The 17,962-nt window shown below is 37.5% G+C and overlaps 1 protein-coding gene across 1 annotated transcript in view; it reads right to left on the reverse strand.

The window, feature by feature from the left end:
* PRR32 (proline rich 32) overlaps positions 1-16,253 on the reverse strand; it is an 81,981-nt gene extending 65,728 nt beyond the window's left edge. The window contains exons 1-2 of the mRNA XM_024566751.4: positions 16,129-16,253; positions 14,642-15,332 (exon numbers count right to left, since the gene is read on the reverse strand). Of these exons, the coding sequence (XP_024422519.3) occupies positions 14,642-15,332; positions 16,129-16,148 (711 nt within the window). The 5' untranslated portion in view covers positions 16,149-16,253. The remainder of the gene's footprint in view (positions 1-14,641; positions 15,333-16,128) is intronic.
* Between the last annotated feature and the right edge of the window lie 1,709 nt (positions 16,254-17,962).

Consider the following 17,962-nt stretch of genomic DNA (forward strand, 5'->3'; position numbering starts at 1 on the left):
CTATATTTCTACATTATTTCCATTAAAAATATACTTTATACAGGTACAAGAGAGGTGCTTCATGAGATTTTTCCTTTGTAGACATGCCATTAAAGCAACCGGTTTCTGTCAATTTTTTTAAAAGATTTTATTTATTTATTTTTAGAGAGAGGGGAAGGGAGGGAGAAGGAGACGGAGAGAAACATCAATGTGTGGTTGCCTTTCACACACCCGCAAGTAGGGACCTGGTCCACAATCCAGGCATGTGCCCTCACTGGGAATTGAACCAGCGACCTTTCAGTTTGCAGGGCAGCACTCAATTCACTGAGCCACATCAACCAGGGCAATTTTCTTTTTAATGTACTTTTCCATATGAATCCATTTTCTATGTCTAACAGTAGCTTTTTAGCAGGTAATTTGCAGTTGAGAGCCTGCTGCTCTTTGATCATTTGCTGGCCATGTTGAATAACGCTTTTTATTATTTATTGATTTGAGAGAGACAGAGAGAGAGAGATTTGCTGTTCCACTTATTTAAACATTCATGTGTTGCTTCTTGTATGTGCCCTGACCAGAGACTGAACACATAACCTTGGCATATTGGGAGGATACTCTAACCAAGTGAACTGCCTGACCAGGGCCATGTTATTTTTGTTAATTCTATCAACATTGAAATTGTAGTTTATTTAATATAAAATAGTACTTTTTACAATATTCCATTCTTATCAGATCTGAAAGGAGTTGGACCCACCCAAAGGTTATTAACCTGAACCACAACTAGTATCTACTGTTTCTGTAGAAAAATTAGAAAAAGGAACCCATTCTGAATGGACAAATTTTAAAGTTTCTCTCCTCAGGTACAATGTTTAACAAGCAGAATACATACAGTAGGTTCACACTTAGTGTTGTTGATAGGTTCTGCAACTTTAAGTAAAACAAAAAACAAAGGAATCAATTTTACCATAGGCTAGTTAATAATATAAACAAGAGTTAATTTCCTATGACATCTCATCCATGTTATAGCAATGTGACATTGAATGAAATGATGTTATTCAAGGACATGCTGTACAAACTGAATTTCAATCCCCACTTGTACCTCTTCGGCTAGACACCCTTGGGCAGGGTTCACACTGTACAACCCTTCTCCTGGTGAGCCTGCTCTTAATAGTCATTTTAAAGTGTGAGTATCATAAGTTACAAGAAACAATTTGTGCTTAGTGCTCTGAGGTCTTGGTTAGGTTATATGCAGTTATATGTTTTTATTTTGGAAAATTTTATTTTTTTAAGTATATTTTATTGATATTGCTATTATAGTTGTTTTAAACACTTAAGTCATGCATGCTTGTCTTAACCTCCTGTTTTTAAATTGCTCACACTCAACAGGAAACACTGTAGAAGGGGAAGGTACTGAGCCAAACGTCACAATAATCCTAGCACCTTTGCTCCTGCCTAGATCAGAAACTTGATTCATCTATATGCCTCTGACATTTTTCTGGCTGCATGTACTGGTCAAGTGTGCTAGAATTAAAACAAGGATCATTGTAGTTCAATGAGAAATCAAGAAGACTGAAGTTAAAAAGCATGGATATATGAAAAGATGGCTAAAATGAACTGATACCTACCTGCACTTAGCTGTGCCAGCTGATCTGTCTGGATTTGAACTGTTGGCCTGCCTACACCTGTGGTATAGGCCAGATCTCACTTTTTGCTCAGCCTGCTGATTCCCTAGCCTGTCTTGGTCAGCCGTAACCCTCTGACATTCAATGTCATGTGAAAACTAGTAGACAGCCAAATATCAAGCCTCGGCTAACACCGCTGATTCAGGGCTTCCTTTCACTAAGGATTAAGAAACAAAGTTTGCAAATGCCCAGTGCTTCTGAGTCTGTCTTTCTTAAACTCCTTTACGTAACCACTCCCATCACACTTGACTTTTTTTCACTTTGACGCTCTGAGTACTCATGTATTAAAATTATGGTTACAAAATATCTATAGCATTCTGTTTTCTATTTATTATATGATTGTTTCATTGAGGTGTAGAGCTGAAAGAGACCTTATAAATCATATAGGATCCTCTTTTTATCAGAACTCTTAATTTTCATTACAAAAGTTAAAATGTTTATTATAAAAATTCAAGAACAATCAAAAAGAGGAAAATTAGATCATATTGTCACATACTTTTTAAAACATTTTATTGAATTTATTTAGTGACATTGGTTAACAATTATTTAGGTTTCAAATGTACAGCTTCATAATATGTCAACTGTATATTGTATTGTGTGTTCACCACACCAAGTGAAGCTTCCTTCCATCACCATTTATCCCCCTTTACCCTCTTCTACCACCAACCCCACCCTTTCCCTCTGGTAGTCACCATGCTGTTGTCTGTGTCTATGAGGGTTTTTTTTTTTTTTTTGGCTTAATCCCTTTCCATTTTCACCTACCACTCAACACTCATCCCATCTGACAGCTGTCAGTCTATTCTCTGTATCCCTGAGTGTGTCTCTATTTTTTTGTTAGTTTATTTTGCCTTTTAGATTCCACATATAAGTTGAGATCATGTAGTATTTATCTTTCTCTGGCTGGCTATTTCACTTAGGATAATGATCTCCAGGTCCATCCAGGCTGTCACAAAAGATAAACTTTTCTTCTTCTTTATGGCCAAGTAGTATTCCATTGTGTAAATGTACCACAGCTGTTTTTATCCACTGATTTACAATTGTATCAAAAGAAAGCAACATTTTAGCCTGTGGTGGAGGGTCCTGTTCTCCTAACTAGGCTTTTTCATTCAAATTTGCCTTACTCATAAGTCTTTTTCCCCCTTCTCTGACCACTCCGTCTACATCTCTACCACTCCCTTGTCTATCAGCCAAGCAGCCATGTAATCCCCTGGAACCATGACTTTGATCACTACTGCCCAGCAGGAAGTGACACTATTCTTTACCTGCCTAACCCAAGCTTTTCATTCAACTTCAGCTTCAAATCGGGCTTGGCCCCACTATGCCCAGTTAACTGGAGCAAGGGTACAAGGAGGGAAAATCTCATACCCTTCTAGACTGTGGAACTCAGGAAAAATAAGGAGGTAAGTATTTGAAACACTGTAACTTCTAGACCTAGGAGCTACTAGATCCTGGGAACAATAGGGTAATTAACTCGCTATTCAGAAACAGCAGGGTGCCTGCCTCTCAATGCAGAAGAAAAAAGTGACTCTTTTAAACTCTGGTGTGTTTTTAGCTGTGCTGGAAGCCTGGGCTTGTGTTCTCAGCCTACTTCCCAACTCAGGCCACCCCCAGGTGTTTTTACAGAGATGAGTTTGCCTTTCCTCCTTAGGCATTTGCTGTGTTTTAATTCAATAGACCCTTGAGATAGGAACGAACTAGGGCCCCATTGGTGGCAAAATTGCCACCGTAGGCACCTCTCTTACTGGACTGAACAGTACTGTATCAGCCTCCAGTACTTGCAGGAAATATACCAAATGACTAGTGCTATCCTCTGTCTCTGGCTCCTCACGGGTGAGGAGCCGAACTTATGAAAGCCTTGAGATCTGCAGAAAGGGTCCAGTTTAATTAAAGCTGTCAACTTCACCAGTAGCAAAGGGGATATGAGTAGTCCATGGCAAGCTTAGCTCTTAGTCTTTCGCTGGCCAGCTCATCGTGCTTTGTGTTGCCAAGCAGCTTTGTGATGGAGAGATGGGATTCACCCTATAATCCACTAGTTGGGTCCTTGGGTAATCAAGGAGGACACCTCTTGGGAGCCCAAGAGTTCTACTCTTTGTTCTACCGTGTCACTCGAGATGTCTGGTAGCTTTGTGGTGGGCAAATGGGGGATACCCTACATCCTACTAGTTGGCTCCCAGAGCAAAGACATGGGATACCTCTCTGAGCCCAAGAGTTATTTATTTTCTTTTCCCAGTTGCACCATGGAGCAAATGGGAAATACACTCTCTATTCTCCCCAGGATCCACGTTGGGATGCATCCTTAGAAACTGGGATAAATTCGACCCTTAGTGTCTCAAGAAAGAGATTGATTTTCTTGTGTAATACAGCTTAGCCTCAGTATAAGTTGGGAAAAAGGGCCACATGGCCCGAAAATGGGAGTAGCAATTACAACACCATACTCCAATTACATCTATTCTGTGGAGGCTAGGCAAGTGCTCAGAGCTTCACTACGTACAGTCTTTTCTTTCTGTTATCTCATGCCCCATCTTTTTGTTCTGGTTTGAAGGAAACATCTACTTCAGGGTCTACCAATGACCCCCTTCTATGTTCCCCCTCTGTCTCTCACGGTGAGGAAGAGGAGGCTAGCACACCTGTCTCTCAGGGGGAATCTAACAAGCCTCACAGCCCCAAGATCTCAACCCCTGAGTTGACAACTATAATATCTCCTCCCCTCTACTCTCCCATATACCCAAAGTTACCAAAGGAAGAGAAGATATAAGGAATGGAAATACAATTTTAGTAAATATTTGAAAGACAAGGATTTTCCTTCATGCTTTATATTTTTCTCCCTACCTGATCTCTGCAGAAAGTGGCATTCTGAAGGAGTGAGTGAAGACATAAGGTTTCTATGCATAAAACCAGTAAGACCAGTTGCTAATGGTGGTTTTGTCAACGGAGACTTTGACTGGAATTTCATGCCTGAAGGAAGCATGCCTGGGCTCGGGTTGTCACTAAAAAGCTTTGAGGAACTGGATTGACTTTCAAAGATAGTAAAAGCCCACCAGAGGAAAAGCCTGGTACCTTATTTTGTTGTGTGGTTCATGGCAGTCTTTCCAGGGAAGGTTGCTTTCCTGAAAGATGGCTAGGAGGAACCTTAAGACACAATGGAAAACCTCAGGGAGTTGATAGAAGTGGGTGTGTGGCTCAGATTCTGTGTCCTGAAGGGTGAACTAAAGAGTCAATCTAAAGGTTCCTTGTGTGAGTTCCAGCAAAGCAGACTTAAAGATCATATGTGATCAACTGCTGTTCTGGTTGTACTCATGCAAACACCCAGGCAAAATTAAAACTATGCTCAGTGCAGCCCTTTTAATGACAATGAGGGTGATCTTAAGGAGGAAAACCACGATTCAAAGAAAATCACAATTCTCAGTAGTGGACATTAGACTAGTACAGCTAACTATCTTCAAAGTTTCTTTTCATTTGGAAGTTGAAACTGGGTTTGTAACATCCTCAAAGATGCTCAGTTTACAGGCAAGAAGGACCTGTCAAATTGCCACTGTTAAATATCATTCCAGTAAAGGCCTTGCAACTATATGTCTTCCTAAAAGACAGCCTCACATGCTCAGAGACTGATTTGTGAGTTGTTGTGTGAATTAACCATTCTGTACAAGTTTTCTCATTTCAGGTTTATCTGTCCACCTGATGAGCTCCTGCACCCATTCCAGCCAAGAGACTGAGTCTTACTAAAGGCCTGGAAGACTCAAGGCCCTGAACAGCAGCTGGCCAAACAATGGGCTGCTCCCTATGACGTCCTGTTGACAACACATTCTTCCCTAAAGCTGATGGGAATCAAGTGCTAGATCCACCACACAGACTATTTGACAACTCACTAACTCTTCTGGAATAGAGGCTATAAAGCTGCAAGTGATTGTCACAAATGACTATCGACCTCTGTGACCTGAGGCTCCAGGCATCTATCACAGGCAATGGAAGGACACTTTCCTCCACCTCCTCTGACCAATATACAGCATCCTTGACAGTCTCAGAAATTCTTCACCAACTCTCAGATAGAATAGGGAGAGAGTTTTGTGGTTCTCAGTAGGCAGGGTCTACTGTCCTATCCAAGCCTGAAGTAGCTACAGAAGATGAACCTTCACCTCTCAGCAGCCCAAAAAGGAATTTCTGAGAACCATGTCTCTCAAGGGGAATTGAGCCAGGAGACAGCATAGGAAGAACTCTGAGACTGTGCTGCTGCTACTGGCCAGCATCTAGCATCCTGGTTGCCAGGAAATGCCTGTTAGCACTTAGGTAGAATAAATAGCAAACCAAGGCAGGGAGGAGGAGGGACACATGTCTTATCCACTGACTCAGCAGTCCTGAGCCTGGTCAGATAATAGTGCCAGGGGTTCCAACATCACAGGAAACACCATGCTCACACAGGAGGAGAGCAGTCCTTGAAATTCTTGTAGCGTTTCCACTATTTGGGAAAGAAAGCCTAGAAACTGAGCTTTCATCCTAAGACCTGAAATGTGGGAGAGGGTCCACAGTACCCAAAGAAGCAACCCATAAATAACTTTAGGTACTGCCCGAACTTTAATTAACTGCCTGCTGTCACGTATCTGTTTTACAAGACAAACAAATGGAGTCTGGAGAAAGATAAGGATTCAGGCTGACAGAACCCCACACATACCTAAGTTAAGGTAGTCACATCCTCCCGGGAAAGCTGGCACCACATTTATCCATTAATCAATACGTAACTTTTTTACTCCCATCCTGCCAACTATGTAAGTCCTCAGAACAAAGGACTCTCTCTCTTGGCTCTCTGGCCACCCAGGGCCTTGCCACCCTGGCATTCTGCCACCCTTACTTTTGCCCCCCTGCTTTGCCCTCAACCTATGCCTTTCACCCCCTCCCCCTACCTTAGGTAAGTCCATTCTCTTCCATGGGAATGGATCACTAATAAACTTTGATTGCATGCTTAAATAAATAAATAAACAAACAAATAAATAAATAAAATAGCTAGGGATAAATTAAACCACACATGTGAAACACCTGTATTCAGACTGTTATAAGACACCAAAGAAAGAAATTGAAGAAGATACATGTAAGTGGAAGGGTATATACCATATTCATCTATAGAAAGAATTACAACATTAAAATGCCCATACTATCCAAAGCACTCTATAGAGTCAATGCAATTCCTATCAAGATACCAATGGTATATTTCACAGAACTAGAACAAATATTCCAAACATTTATATGAAACCACAAAAGACCCCAAATAGCCACACCAATCTTGAATGAGAACAAAGTTGGTAGAATTACCCTACTTGATGCCAGACTATGCTACCACATTATAGTAATCAAAACAGCATGGCATCAGCATAAAAAACAGACATATAGAGCAATGTGACATGCTTTTGAAACTTTTTTGTACTTAAAATACATGTAAAAGTTCATTTTGAAAAGCATAACTTATTTTTTTGATGGTGGCATTTTGGAACATTTCATTTACTTATTATTTTTGGTTGTTAAATGCTAAGATGAGCCTAATTATAGCTAAAGATTTATCCAAATCCATGATTATTTCCTTAGGCTAAACTTCAACAAATGGGATTCTTGGATAAAAACACGTCACAATTTTAGGCAAATTTTTAAATATTGCAAACTACTCCCAATAAACGTTTTGCCATTTATACTTCCACAGGTAGTGTATGAGAGCACCTATATGCTCAAAGTCTCTGACAATGGATAAAATTATATAAAAGAAACATTACTTATCTGACAGGTAAGAAATTGTATTTCTTATTTTAACTTACACTTATAAACTACCGTATTTTTCGGACTATAAGACACACCTATGTTTTAGAGGAGGAAAATAGGAAAAAAAATTTGAAGTAAAAAATGTGGTAAAATATTTAATAACATAAATAACCTGCCCCCCACAGTGAGCCAGGTAAGCTACATTTGGAGTATAAGATGTACCCCCATTTTCATTCCAAATTTGGGGGCAAAATTATGTTTTATAGTCCAAAAATAACAGTAATTATTTTATGTTTATTAGCCATTTTATTTTTTCTTTTGTAAATTATCTGTTAAAGTCATTCATCCATTTTTTATGAGGATATGCACTTTTTCTATTAGCTCATAAATATTTATTAATAACATTTAAACTTGTTTCTATATATGCTCTATAATTTCCCAAGTGATTCATTTGCTTTTGAATTCTGTTTATGATAATTTTCACAAAGGTCATTTTAATATTTTGTGCATTCTTCTGATTTATGAATTTTTTGTCATAAGAAAGATCAAGATTGCATATTCATCTATTTTACTTATAGTTTTCTGTAGCATTCACATATATTTTTCTTTTATTCTTTACATTTATATCTTCAATACATTTGAAACACATTTTGAAACATTGTGTCTCAAGAGGATTCTAACTGTCACATTTTGTTCTTTTTCAAATCCCTAAATATCTAAAGTCTCATTTTCTTCATCTGCAAATGGAAGACCTATCAGTCCAATAGAAGAAGCACAAATTCTAAATACAAAGTAGGGAGTGTAGGAGAACTCAATCTATAAAGGGGACATATCTTCTATCACTGAAGGAAAATTAATGTTCCCTCAGTAATCAGTCATTTACACAGGTGTCTACTCGGTTTTTATTTTCAATAATACCCAATGTACAACTATTTGTATAGCATTTGAGTTCTGTCTGGGAAAAGTCCTGCCATTGTTAAAATATCATGAATGGTTTTCGTGACATCCATGTAACCTGGCAGCCAAGGAAAGTGGACTGGAATGCACATGTGTGAACAATGACAACTTCACTGTACTAGTCAGTGGGGGCAGTAGATGCTGTTGAGTGAGCATGTGTACTGTGTGGCCATTGCATTCAAAATGACTGAGCGAGTAGAGTAATGAATCAGCATAAAAGTTTGCATTAGGCTTGAACATTTCTCCACAGAAACTATTTCAATGATTCAGAAGGCTTTTGGGGATGATGCAATGAGAGCATTGCAAATGAAAATGTGGTACAAATACTTTAAAGATGGTCGAGGATCTGTTGAAGGTGATCCACATGCTGGAAGGCCTGCAACAAGCAGGACACTTGAGAATGTTGAACATGTACGGGCTGCGATCAACAATGTTCGGCAACTGCCATTGTGAGAACTAGAAGCTGATCTGTGGACTCCACATACCACTGTGTCTGAGATTTTGATGCAGGGTCTTGGCATGAAATGTGTTGTGGCAAAATTCATTCTACAGTTTCTGCTACCAGAGCAGAAGGACCATTATGCTTCAGTTGCTAAGGACTTCATTCAAACCGCTATCAATGAACCAGATTTGGTGCCCTGTGACTTGTGGCTTTTCCCCAAACTAAAATCACCTTTAAAAGGGAATAGATTTCAGACCATTGATGAGATTCAGGAAAATACAATGGGGCAGCTGATGGTAATTCCAACAAAGGATTTTGCAGAGTATTTTGAACAACAGAAGAGATGCTAGAAGAACTGTGTGAGGTCTCAAGGTACCTACTTTGAAGGGGAATGAGGCATCAATGTCTGTACAACATTTGTTGCATCTTGCATCTTCTTCAATAAATGTCTCTATTTTACATAGTACATGGATGGATACTTTCTGGACAGACCTTGCATGTTCAATAAAAGACATTGAATATCTTTAATCTTTAAGCCCATGGATTCCATGTTTTATACTCTGTTATATTTGCTTTTTGTTTTGGTTAGATGAGCCTAAGACCCAAAATTGAAGGACATCTTACCAGTTTTCCAACGAAGGGTTGATTGCTCCTGATAACAACGTCAAGTTGTATAGAGAGGGTGAGATTTAGACATTGAAATGGACATTTTCCTTATACAATTTCACCTCATAGCAAATGCCGAAAGGAGAAATGAGCTTTTGCTCTGTTTTCAAGTGATATGTACATGGATTCATTTGACTGGCAAGGTTAAAATTGTTAAGTAATCATAAACTTTGACAATGTGGGATGCATTTCAATTGCAGCTAGTTTGTGAGAACACCTAGCACTGAAGCAATAAAGTTTATATAAACTCTAAAGATATGATTTTTCAAAGTCATGCCATTCTGTTAAATTTGGGATTGTCCATGATTTTACTGATCATTATTACAATATTATCTAATAGGTTTTTAAACTATACATCATTATTTATATTTGACTATTTTTCACCAGATGTAACTTATTACTAATACACAATTTTTTAAAAATGTTCTTATTACGGATAATACACTTTTTAGTTAGGGCATTAAACATTGTCTTCAATACATTTATTGTAAAGTATGTTACTAATAGTATTGAGCACCAATGAGGATTAACACAATGTATAAGAATTTTACTCCTAAAAGAGGTATAAATATGGCCTCTGGGGAAAAGAATAGATTACTTGGTTTCTGAATGAAGTATGATTAATAAAGCCAGTAGCTCCACCTCAGAAAATTATGATTAAGTGGGAGGAGTAAAAAGGCAAAATTAGAAAATCATCAGTGTACCTCACTAGCAGAAAAAATGATTGCAGTTTAAACTTAAAAAACATTCAGGGTCTGGTATGTTTGAGAACTTGAAGAGAAAATGTTCTTTTGTGAGCTTAATTCAATGCATACCCACTAATAAAGTGAATCTTGATGATGGTGTATCTGCTTATCAAGGCCAGTTTGAGGGAATGACAAACCCTAAATCAGAAAGGGCTTTCAGTTTCACGGACTGAATATGAGATTGGCTGCTCTCTAATGAGAGATGATACTTATGGGAAGGAATGAAGCAGCCGAGATAGATTCATTTTTAGGAAGTGTGAGTAGTGTTTCTCTAATCATCTCATCTCCACCTTTTCATTGGGCGGCTCCTACACAGAGCCCTTTCTGTCATGAAACACTTAATCCACAACCCTTCTTTCTTTTCAAACTGCCCCTTCTATCTTTTCTGGATTACGTTCTCCCATATCCAAATTTGTTACTTTCCTACAGTACTTCCAATTAGCATTTGCTTCTTGTTGTAAAGCACGTCTCTCTTCTAAACTGACAGTAGCCCTGCCCCTCTCTATTTTTAATCCTGTCTTTCTCCATCTGTTTTGTCCTGTCTCTTATGCACAAACACTATCCATCAACCCTCATACTCCCTGTGTCACTCTGCCTCTGAGCCAGAGCTTTCACAATCAGGGTGTTGTTTGAAGTAAATTATAAATGTGTATTTTCCAATAAATTATATGATTAAACACCATTAGATGGACACAGTCCTTTCTGGTAAGATTTGATGGATTTTTGTGCCTTTTATTTTACTTAGGAAAATACACTTTTGGAGTTGAGAAAAATAATAATTTTGTCTCCATAAAGTAATATAGGATACTGATTTATTCTCAAAACCAATGGTGGAATCACTTCATAACAATGAGTATTACAGATCATTTCTTTGAAGAATTGAGATATTGAGAAAGTCTTCCTGAGTGGCAGCAAAAAGGTTCCAAAGGTGAGTTAGAAAGAATACATACTTAATCAATCTTTAGCAAAAGTAACACTCTGTCAAACACTTAAGGAAAAGATTTCATGATAAGATTGAATAATAAAGCACAATTTCTCTGACTTCTCAAATTTACAGGCTTGATTTGATGTATACTATACATTTTTATTATTATAAAGAAAAAAATGAATATCACAGAAAAAATGAATACCACAGAGAAATAGATGGGTTCTTTTACTTAATTTAGTCTCATCACTTGCTTATTCTGTGGGAGTATCATTCAATCCAGCTCATTATAAAGAAGACATACAAGGACCTGTGATAGCTATGGAGTTAACCTATGACATGACTTAATGTTTTTCATTTGCCTAAAATTCAATTTTTCTCTGGCTTTGACCCATTTGATATTGAAATAGAGTCATTTTATATAGTTCTATATTTAAGTCCTTTAAAAATCAACATCTCTTAGTAACACTTGATAATTTAAAACTATTGTTACAGTACAATGTAATAATTATGGAAAGATATCTTTCTCTCTGACTGTATATATGTTACCCAGTTATTAAGTGGCAGTCACACAGTAAACTTCTTGTTCCATAGTAGATGAAGATGACACTATGATCTCAACCTTAAGACTCCAGTGGAAATAAATTATTTGGTCTTGTTTTATGTTTTTATCATAATAATTCTCAGAAGAATGAGGCATAATTTTAATGTCATTCTGGTTTATGAAAGACTATAAACTTTAACAATTTCATCTCTTTGAACTTTAACCTTTTCAATCTTCTATAGTGTGATTGGCTTCACGTGTACTTCCTCCACCAGGGTACAGAAGTTGTAAAAGTGGAAAATAAAAATGGCAAATGAATTATACTTTGGGACATGACAGAGGTCAAAGTTGTACAAGTTTATTATTATCTTCTACAGAATATACAGGACATTTAAATTCCTATGCTACAGTCTTGTGACAAAGAATATAATGAGAAATGTAAATAATAAACAGTACAATATGAACCTTCTTGTGACAATGATTAAAACTTAGAATAGGAAATACTTACCCCATCCTCATTACCATCCAAAGAAAGGGCTACTCTGTGGATGTTTATGTTTCCCTTTCTCCTTTAAGAACTATTTAAGCTACAGAAAAGAAATGGAAAACATACTTGTTCAAGAATGTTGAATATATTTTGTTATAAGCACTTCCCAAAATAAATATGATGTTGTGGTATACAATTCCTATTGACCCATACTGCACTAGATTTTAAAATAACAATTTTAAGGCAAATCATCTTCTTAAAAGTTAATGTTTTGCTGTAATGGAGGACATGCAATAACAAAATTATATAGTATTTCTATATAGAAGCCATGAATAAACAAAATATTTGCATTCCACTTGTATTTAACAATAAAATCCCAGGCTTACTTGATCCTTGCATTCACTGATACCTGTTATATAGTTACACAGCTCTGCATAAATTAAATATATATATATATATATAATCCTACATCACAGAGGTATAAAAAAAGATTAATGCCTTAATTTGCTAATAGTCTTTGTTGCTTACTCTAAGTGTTCAGTGTTTAGAAATGACATAGAAAATAAACATGTACAAGGTGTTAAGAGAACAGGGGGTTGAAAAAGAGCAGATTGTGTTGGTGGCACTTTCCTGTTAGAGTGAATTTGTCATGGATTGCTGTAATTGTGAGTAAAGTCTTTGTGAGCATTTATCAGAGCACTTTCTTCAAGAAGGAAAAATTAGTCTTGTTCTGCAGCCACTTACCAGACCGTTTGGCAACTCTCCAGAGATGCAGCACTGCCATTGACACAACAACTTGATTCCTTGTCAAAATATTTTTTAACATCTGGCTCAAAAGATATTTTTGATGACTATAAGCATGCTCAACTTTTCTGTTCATTAAGGCTGAAAATTCAATAAGTGTTTGGTGTGCTGGGACTAAGCCACCTCACAGTGAGCAGCTGTCAAATGATTTGCTGAAAACTTCTGCTCACCCCACCACAGTGAACTGATGGAAAATTGCCAGCTTCGGGACATACACAGAGTGAGAGGAATTTTAGCAATCTCCTTCTAAGCCTTCCACTACCACCTGTAAATTTAGAACAACCTGTTAAGAAACAAAATGAAAAATAAACCTGGATCCATGTGGCCTTTTTACCAAGGCAGCAAAGAACCCGTTATTCATACTGAAAGCACATTAATGGATTTGCTTGTAGGCTAGGTGTCTTTTGGATCTTCAGGATTCATCAGTCTTTAACCAAGTGCTTACACCACCTACATCATTTGGCCTGGGCATCAAAAATGCTCATTTGAAGAATTGTCCTCTAAAGTAATTTCTAATCTAGTGATTGTTCATATACAGTAGCATTGTGTGTAAAGGCAACTATGTGAATTAAGTTGTACAGTGGTCAGAATTACCATCCTTCTGCCCTGTATGCTTTGCCCATATCTTTGTCACTTAAATTTGAAAAAGCTCTTATCTAGGTATGTTAATAATCTCTCAAAACCATCATTATAATGGAATGTTGCAACATATTATGAAAAGCGCAAAGAGCATAATTGGAGAAAATAATTTCACATGAACAAAATACTTTCGTTTGCATTTAAAAGTTCTGAGGATATAATAGCCCTTTGTTCGAGAATGGGTGAAGGGATCAGCCATTTACTGGACTTTTTAAGCCAGTTTTATATATACCATGTACTTCATATTCTTGAGAGGGAAACACTAGTTCCAGTTTCAAGCAATAGTCTAGAACTCTCCTATCCCTCTTGCCCCTTTTCTTTTGTGCTCTTTCAGCCTGGTTCAGCTTCTAACTGTGAAATGTTGGCTCTCTTACTCTCATTTCATCTCATACTAGCTACTTTTCTGTTGGTGCATTTTTCTCTAATATCAGGACTTTGGTCTACCTTTATGGACCTTATTTTAACTCACTCATCCTGCTTCAAGCAACCCCTATAATCTTAGGTAGGTAGGAATTCCCCACTCTAGACTTAGCCAAGTCTAGAAATATCCCAATGGCCCCCCAACATAGTCATATGGCTGTAAGCCAGTGATGGGGATCCAACTAAGCTACTTAGAAAACTTTGGTACATTACCTATTTCATTTCCTTAAAAGAGAAAGCAAAATCCAAAGTCTAGGCTCCCAGAGTGGTGTTTAAAAAAATGATTCACAATACTTCCAACTTTAGGATCTTTATTGAATTTCCACATATGTAAGGCACACTTGTGCTAAACAAAGAGTAAGAAGATAGGGGGGTTCAACTTTCACCTCTTTCCCGTACACTTTCTAAATTTCCCCCTTCTATTTTTGCTGTTATTTGTTCTCTCTGTTTAAGAATTCAGGAGGTAGCATGTTCCTGGGAGGGAAATTTGCAAAATTGGGAAGAGGTGGAGGACCATTTATTGGGGCAGGAACACAATGCATAGGCATATTGAAAACTGGATTGAAACTCCAAAATTGAGGGCCTATGAAGCCAGGAGCACAAGGCCAGGAAGGTACATGATTAAAACCAGGAGGAATGATTACAGGCCTTGGCCAATTCTCCATGGGGAGCCATGGGCTTCCCATTGGGGAAGAAACATGAGCCATCCTTTCATTGTTGGCCATTCTCACATATCCTGGAGGCACCCCCGTCATTATCCCAGGTCTAATGATGGGGATAGGTGGAGGACCTCCTACTTGTGGGCCCCTAGGTGTAAAGAACCCTTGACCTTGTGGTGAAGCCACATGTAAATTTGCATCATTGACAGCTCTCTCAGTGCCCTCATTGCTGACCCTTGCTCCCCCTACCATCAGTGAGGGAGAGCCACTAGAGAATTTTGGGGACACATTAATAGAATCTTGTCCCATTTGCTTCCAGACTGCCATCCCCTCAGAGCTATTTACTTCTGCAGTAGCTAGGGACTCTTTCACAACAGCAGGTGGTGGCCCGTCTAGGTGTTTGAGAGCTCTCGAACTGTCCACAGGAATGCTGGATCCTCTTCTCTCCCGGACGCTCTCCAGTTGCTCTCCTGCAAGTTCACGTGGCAAACTGAAGGGAAGTCTCAAAGGCAAACGAGGTTGGCCCCAGGATCCCACTTCATCCATCAGCCTGGTACTAGGACGCCGCAGAGACACGTTGGGTCGTGGAATCTCATTCTCATTTTCATTTGCAGTTACTTCTACAGGTGAAGAGGAGTGCCCTTCAAGGCTTGCAAAAATAGAAATAAATAAGTTAATAAAAATGGAAATGCAGCAACTAGGAAATATCTAAAATATGTGATTTATTGAACACTCTGAAATACACCAGGGGAAAGGAGAGGGCCTTATCTCTTCCTACTTGTAGTCAGCAAACACTTCTTCAACCCACTTAACCCTTATCAGGCAACCTCTTTGGCATGAAGCTATGTGATTACCCTTCATGATTGACCTGTGGCTCCATCCCATTTCTCATTTCCCCACCTCCTCAAGACAGCATCCTTAAAGGCCTCAGTGTGCAGGCTAGCCATAGCAAACAGCAGCTCTTTCAGTAGGATCAGTGATCCACTAAACCCAACCCCAGCATTCACATTCTGGCAGGCATATTCTGGACAGTCTTTTGAGGGAAAACATTTTTTTCCTCTCCACAGAAGCCGAAGAAACATTACTTATGTCAAACACTCCACATTGTTTTTCTTTATGAAGCATCATGCAACATTAAAGTAGAATTTTGTTAAATTTTTCTTCATTCAATCCACACCACACCCTGGAATATCAATTTCCTCATCTTTAAACCCCACTGTTTAGACTAAGGATTTCAGAAAACTAGTAATATTTGATTGAACTTCATACATACTTCTATTTTGAAATTACATTTAAAAATCACCACCCTAAGCCCAGTCGGTATTCTTAGTTACCTGAGTGTATACCCTTCAAGTATTTGTCCGGGATCCCCTCCCGCACCCCCTCGAACCCACTCGCCCTTGTCCCACTTACTCAGGAAAAGTTGTACTCAGTTTTGTACTTACACATTCCCAGTACAAGCCATGGAGAAATTTGATAGGGAAACCGTTCTAAATTGTCGGAGAATATCGACTGAACGCCCATGCAGGTTAACGCCGTCGGGAGCGATAACTGGTGCTTCCGCCTTAGAGCAGCTTGGCAGCTAGAATGAAGCCGGAGACCAACTGCTTTGTTATAGACTGGACGTTCTCTTGCTAAGGTGACCAGTTGCTAGGTAACAAGAGAGGGAAAAAATGAGCGAGGAGGGGGAGGGGATGAATCCATGACACTCTTTTGAAGCTAAATGTAAAATTCCTTTTTGCACATAGTAAGTGGATGGTAAAGAGACATTCAGTCCCTTAAACAGGTTACAGGCCAGTTGAAAAGACAAATTATTTAAAGACTTTGGAAGAATCATGGAGACATGGTCCAATGTTAAGAGTTATTTCTGAAATTTTACTTAGGAAAGGTAGTTGTCATGTCTCTTCTTCGAGTTTGGAAACACAAACATTAGGCAGAGAGTTCCATACCTAATCTCATTTAAACTTCCACTTTGGAAGATGCATACTATTAACTTGGTGCGGAACAGAGATTTGGGGAGTTAAATTGCTTTTTAATCTGAGTCTCTCATGTGAAGATGAAACAAAATAGCACTATAAAGATACATCTAAGAATCATACTGGTTTTTAGATTTTAGCCCATTGATTTGCAGTTCTTTCCTTCATCCTACCTTCTAGTTTATCATCTGTGTGTGTATTATTTACACATACATAAATATATATCCATATATATAAATTTAATTTTATATATTTATGAAATATAAATATAGTTATATATTTATACAATGTATTATGTTTATATATTTATATAACATATTATAGAATATATATAGTGTACATATTATATTTATATATTTATATATTTATATACTTATATATAAATATAATATAGTATTTATATTTATATAAATTTATTTATATAAATTTATATATAAGTATATAAGTATATAAATATATAAATATAATATATAGTATATAATATAGTGTATATTATATATAGTAATATAATTTATAGTATGTATTTGTATATATAATATATATGCTATATATAGCATATATAGTATATATTGTATTTATATATTTATGTAATTTATTACATTTATAAATTTTTTATTTATATATAAAAATATAGACCTCTGGATACTTCTCTGCAAGTGGAAGGAAGGAATAAAAGGTATAACAGGTATCAAACTTTGTAAATATTAGCTCATATATTGCCTTGTAACTTTTTTGCATAAGGGACTTTGTTTTTCCAACCTAAATTCCATCCCCCTCTCCCACTTTAAGCAAGAATATTTCCCTAGCTTTTATTTTCTGCCATTGGTCTACAGATTAATTGCTCTGAAATTACAAAGGCCATCCCCTCATCTAAGAATACTAATACATTGCATGCCTGCTTATTTGTTTGTTTGTTTAAGTGACTGCTTTCAGGGGGGAAAAACATGTAATGGAAGTTGACGATTTATTAAAAAGTAGCATAGTTGTGAAAGCAACTTAGCTATAAATGCCTTTCATTACTCATAGTCTATTATTTCATGACACAGCTCCAGACATTACTCACATATTGGTCAAAAGGTTTTGAGGAGTTTATTGAAATGCTAAGTAAGGGCCATAAAAATGTTTACTTTTGAACAATTATGAGGTCATGAAAGATGTGGTTGTACAGCTAAAATCAAATTTCTTTATTTCAAAGAAATTTTGCAAATGTGTAAGTGTGGGTAAAGTATGTAAAATATATCTTTTCACCCTGGCTGGTGTGGCTCAGTGGCTTGAGTGGCAGCCTGCAAACCAAAGGGTCACC

This window comes from Desmodus rotundus, chromosome X, assembly GCF_022682495.2.
Source record: "Desmodus rotundus isolate HL8 chromosome X, HLdesRot8A.1, whole genome shotgun sequence".
NCBI lineage: Eukaryota > Metazoa > Chordata > Mammalia > Chiroptera > Phyllostomidae > Desmodus > Desmodus rotundus.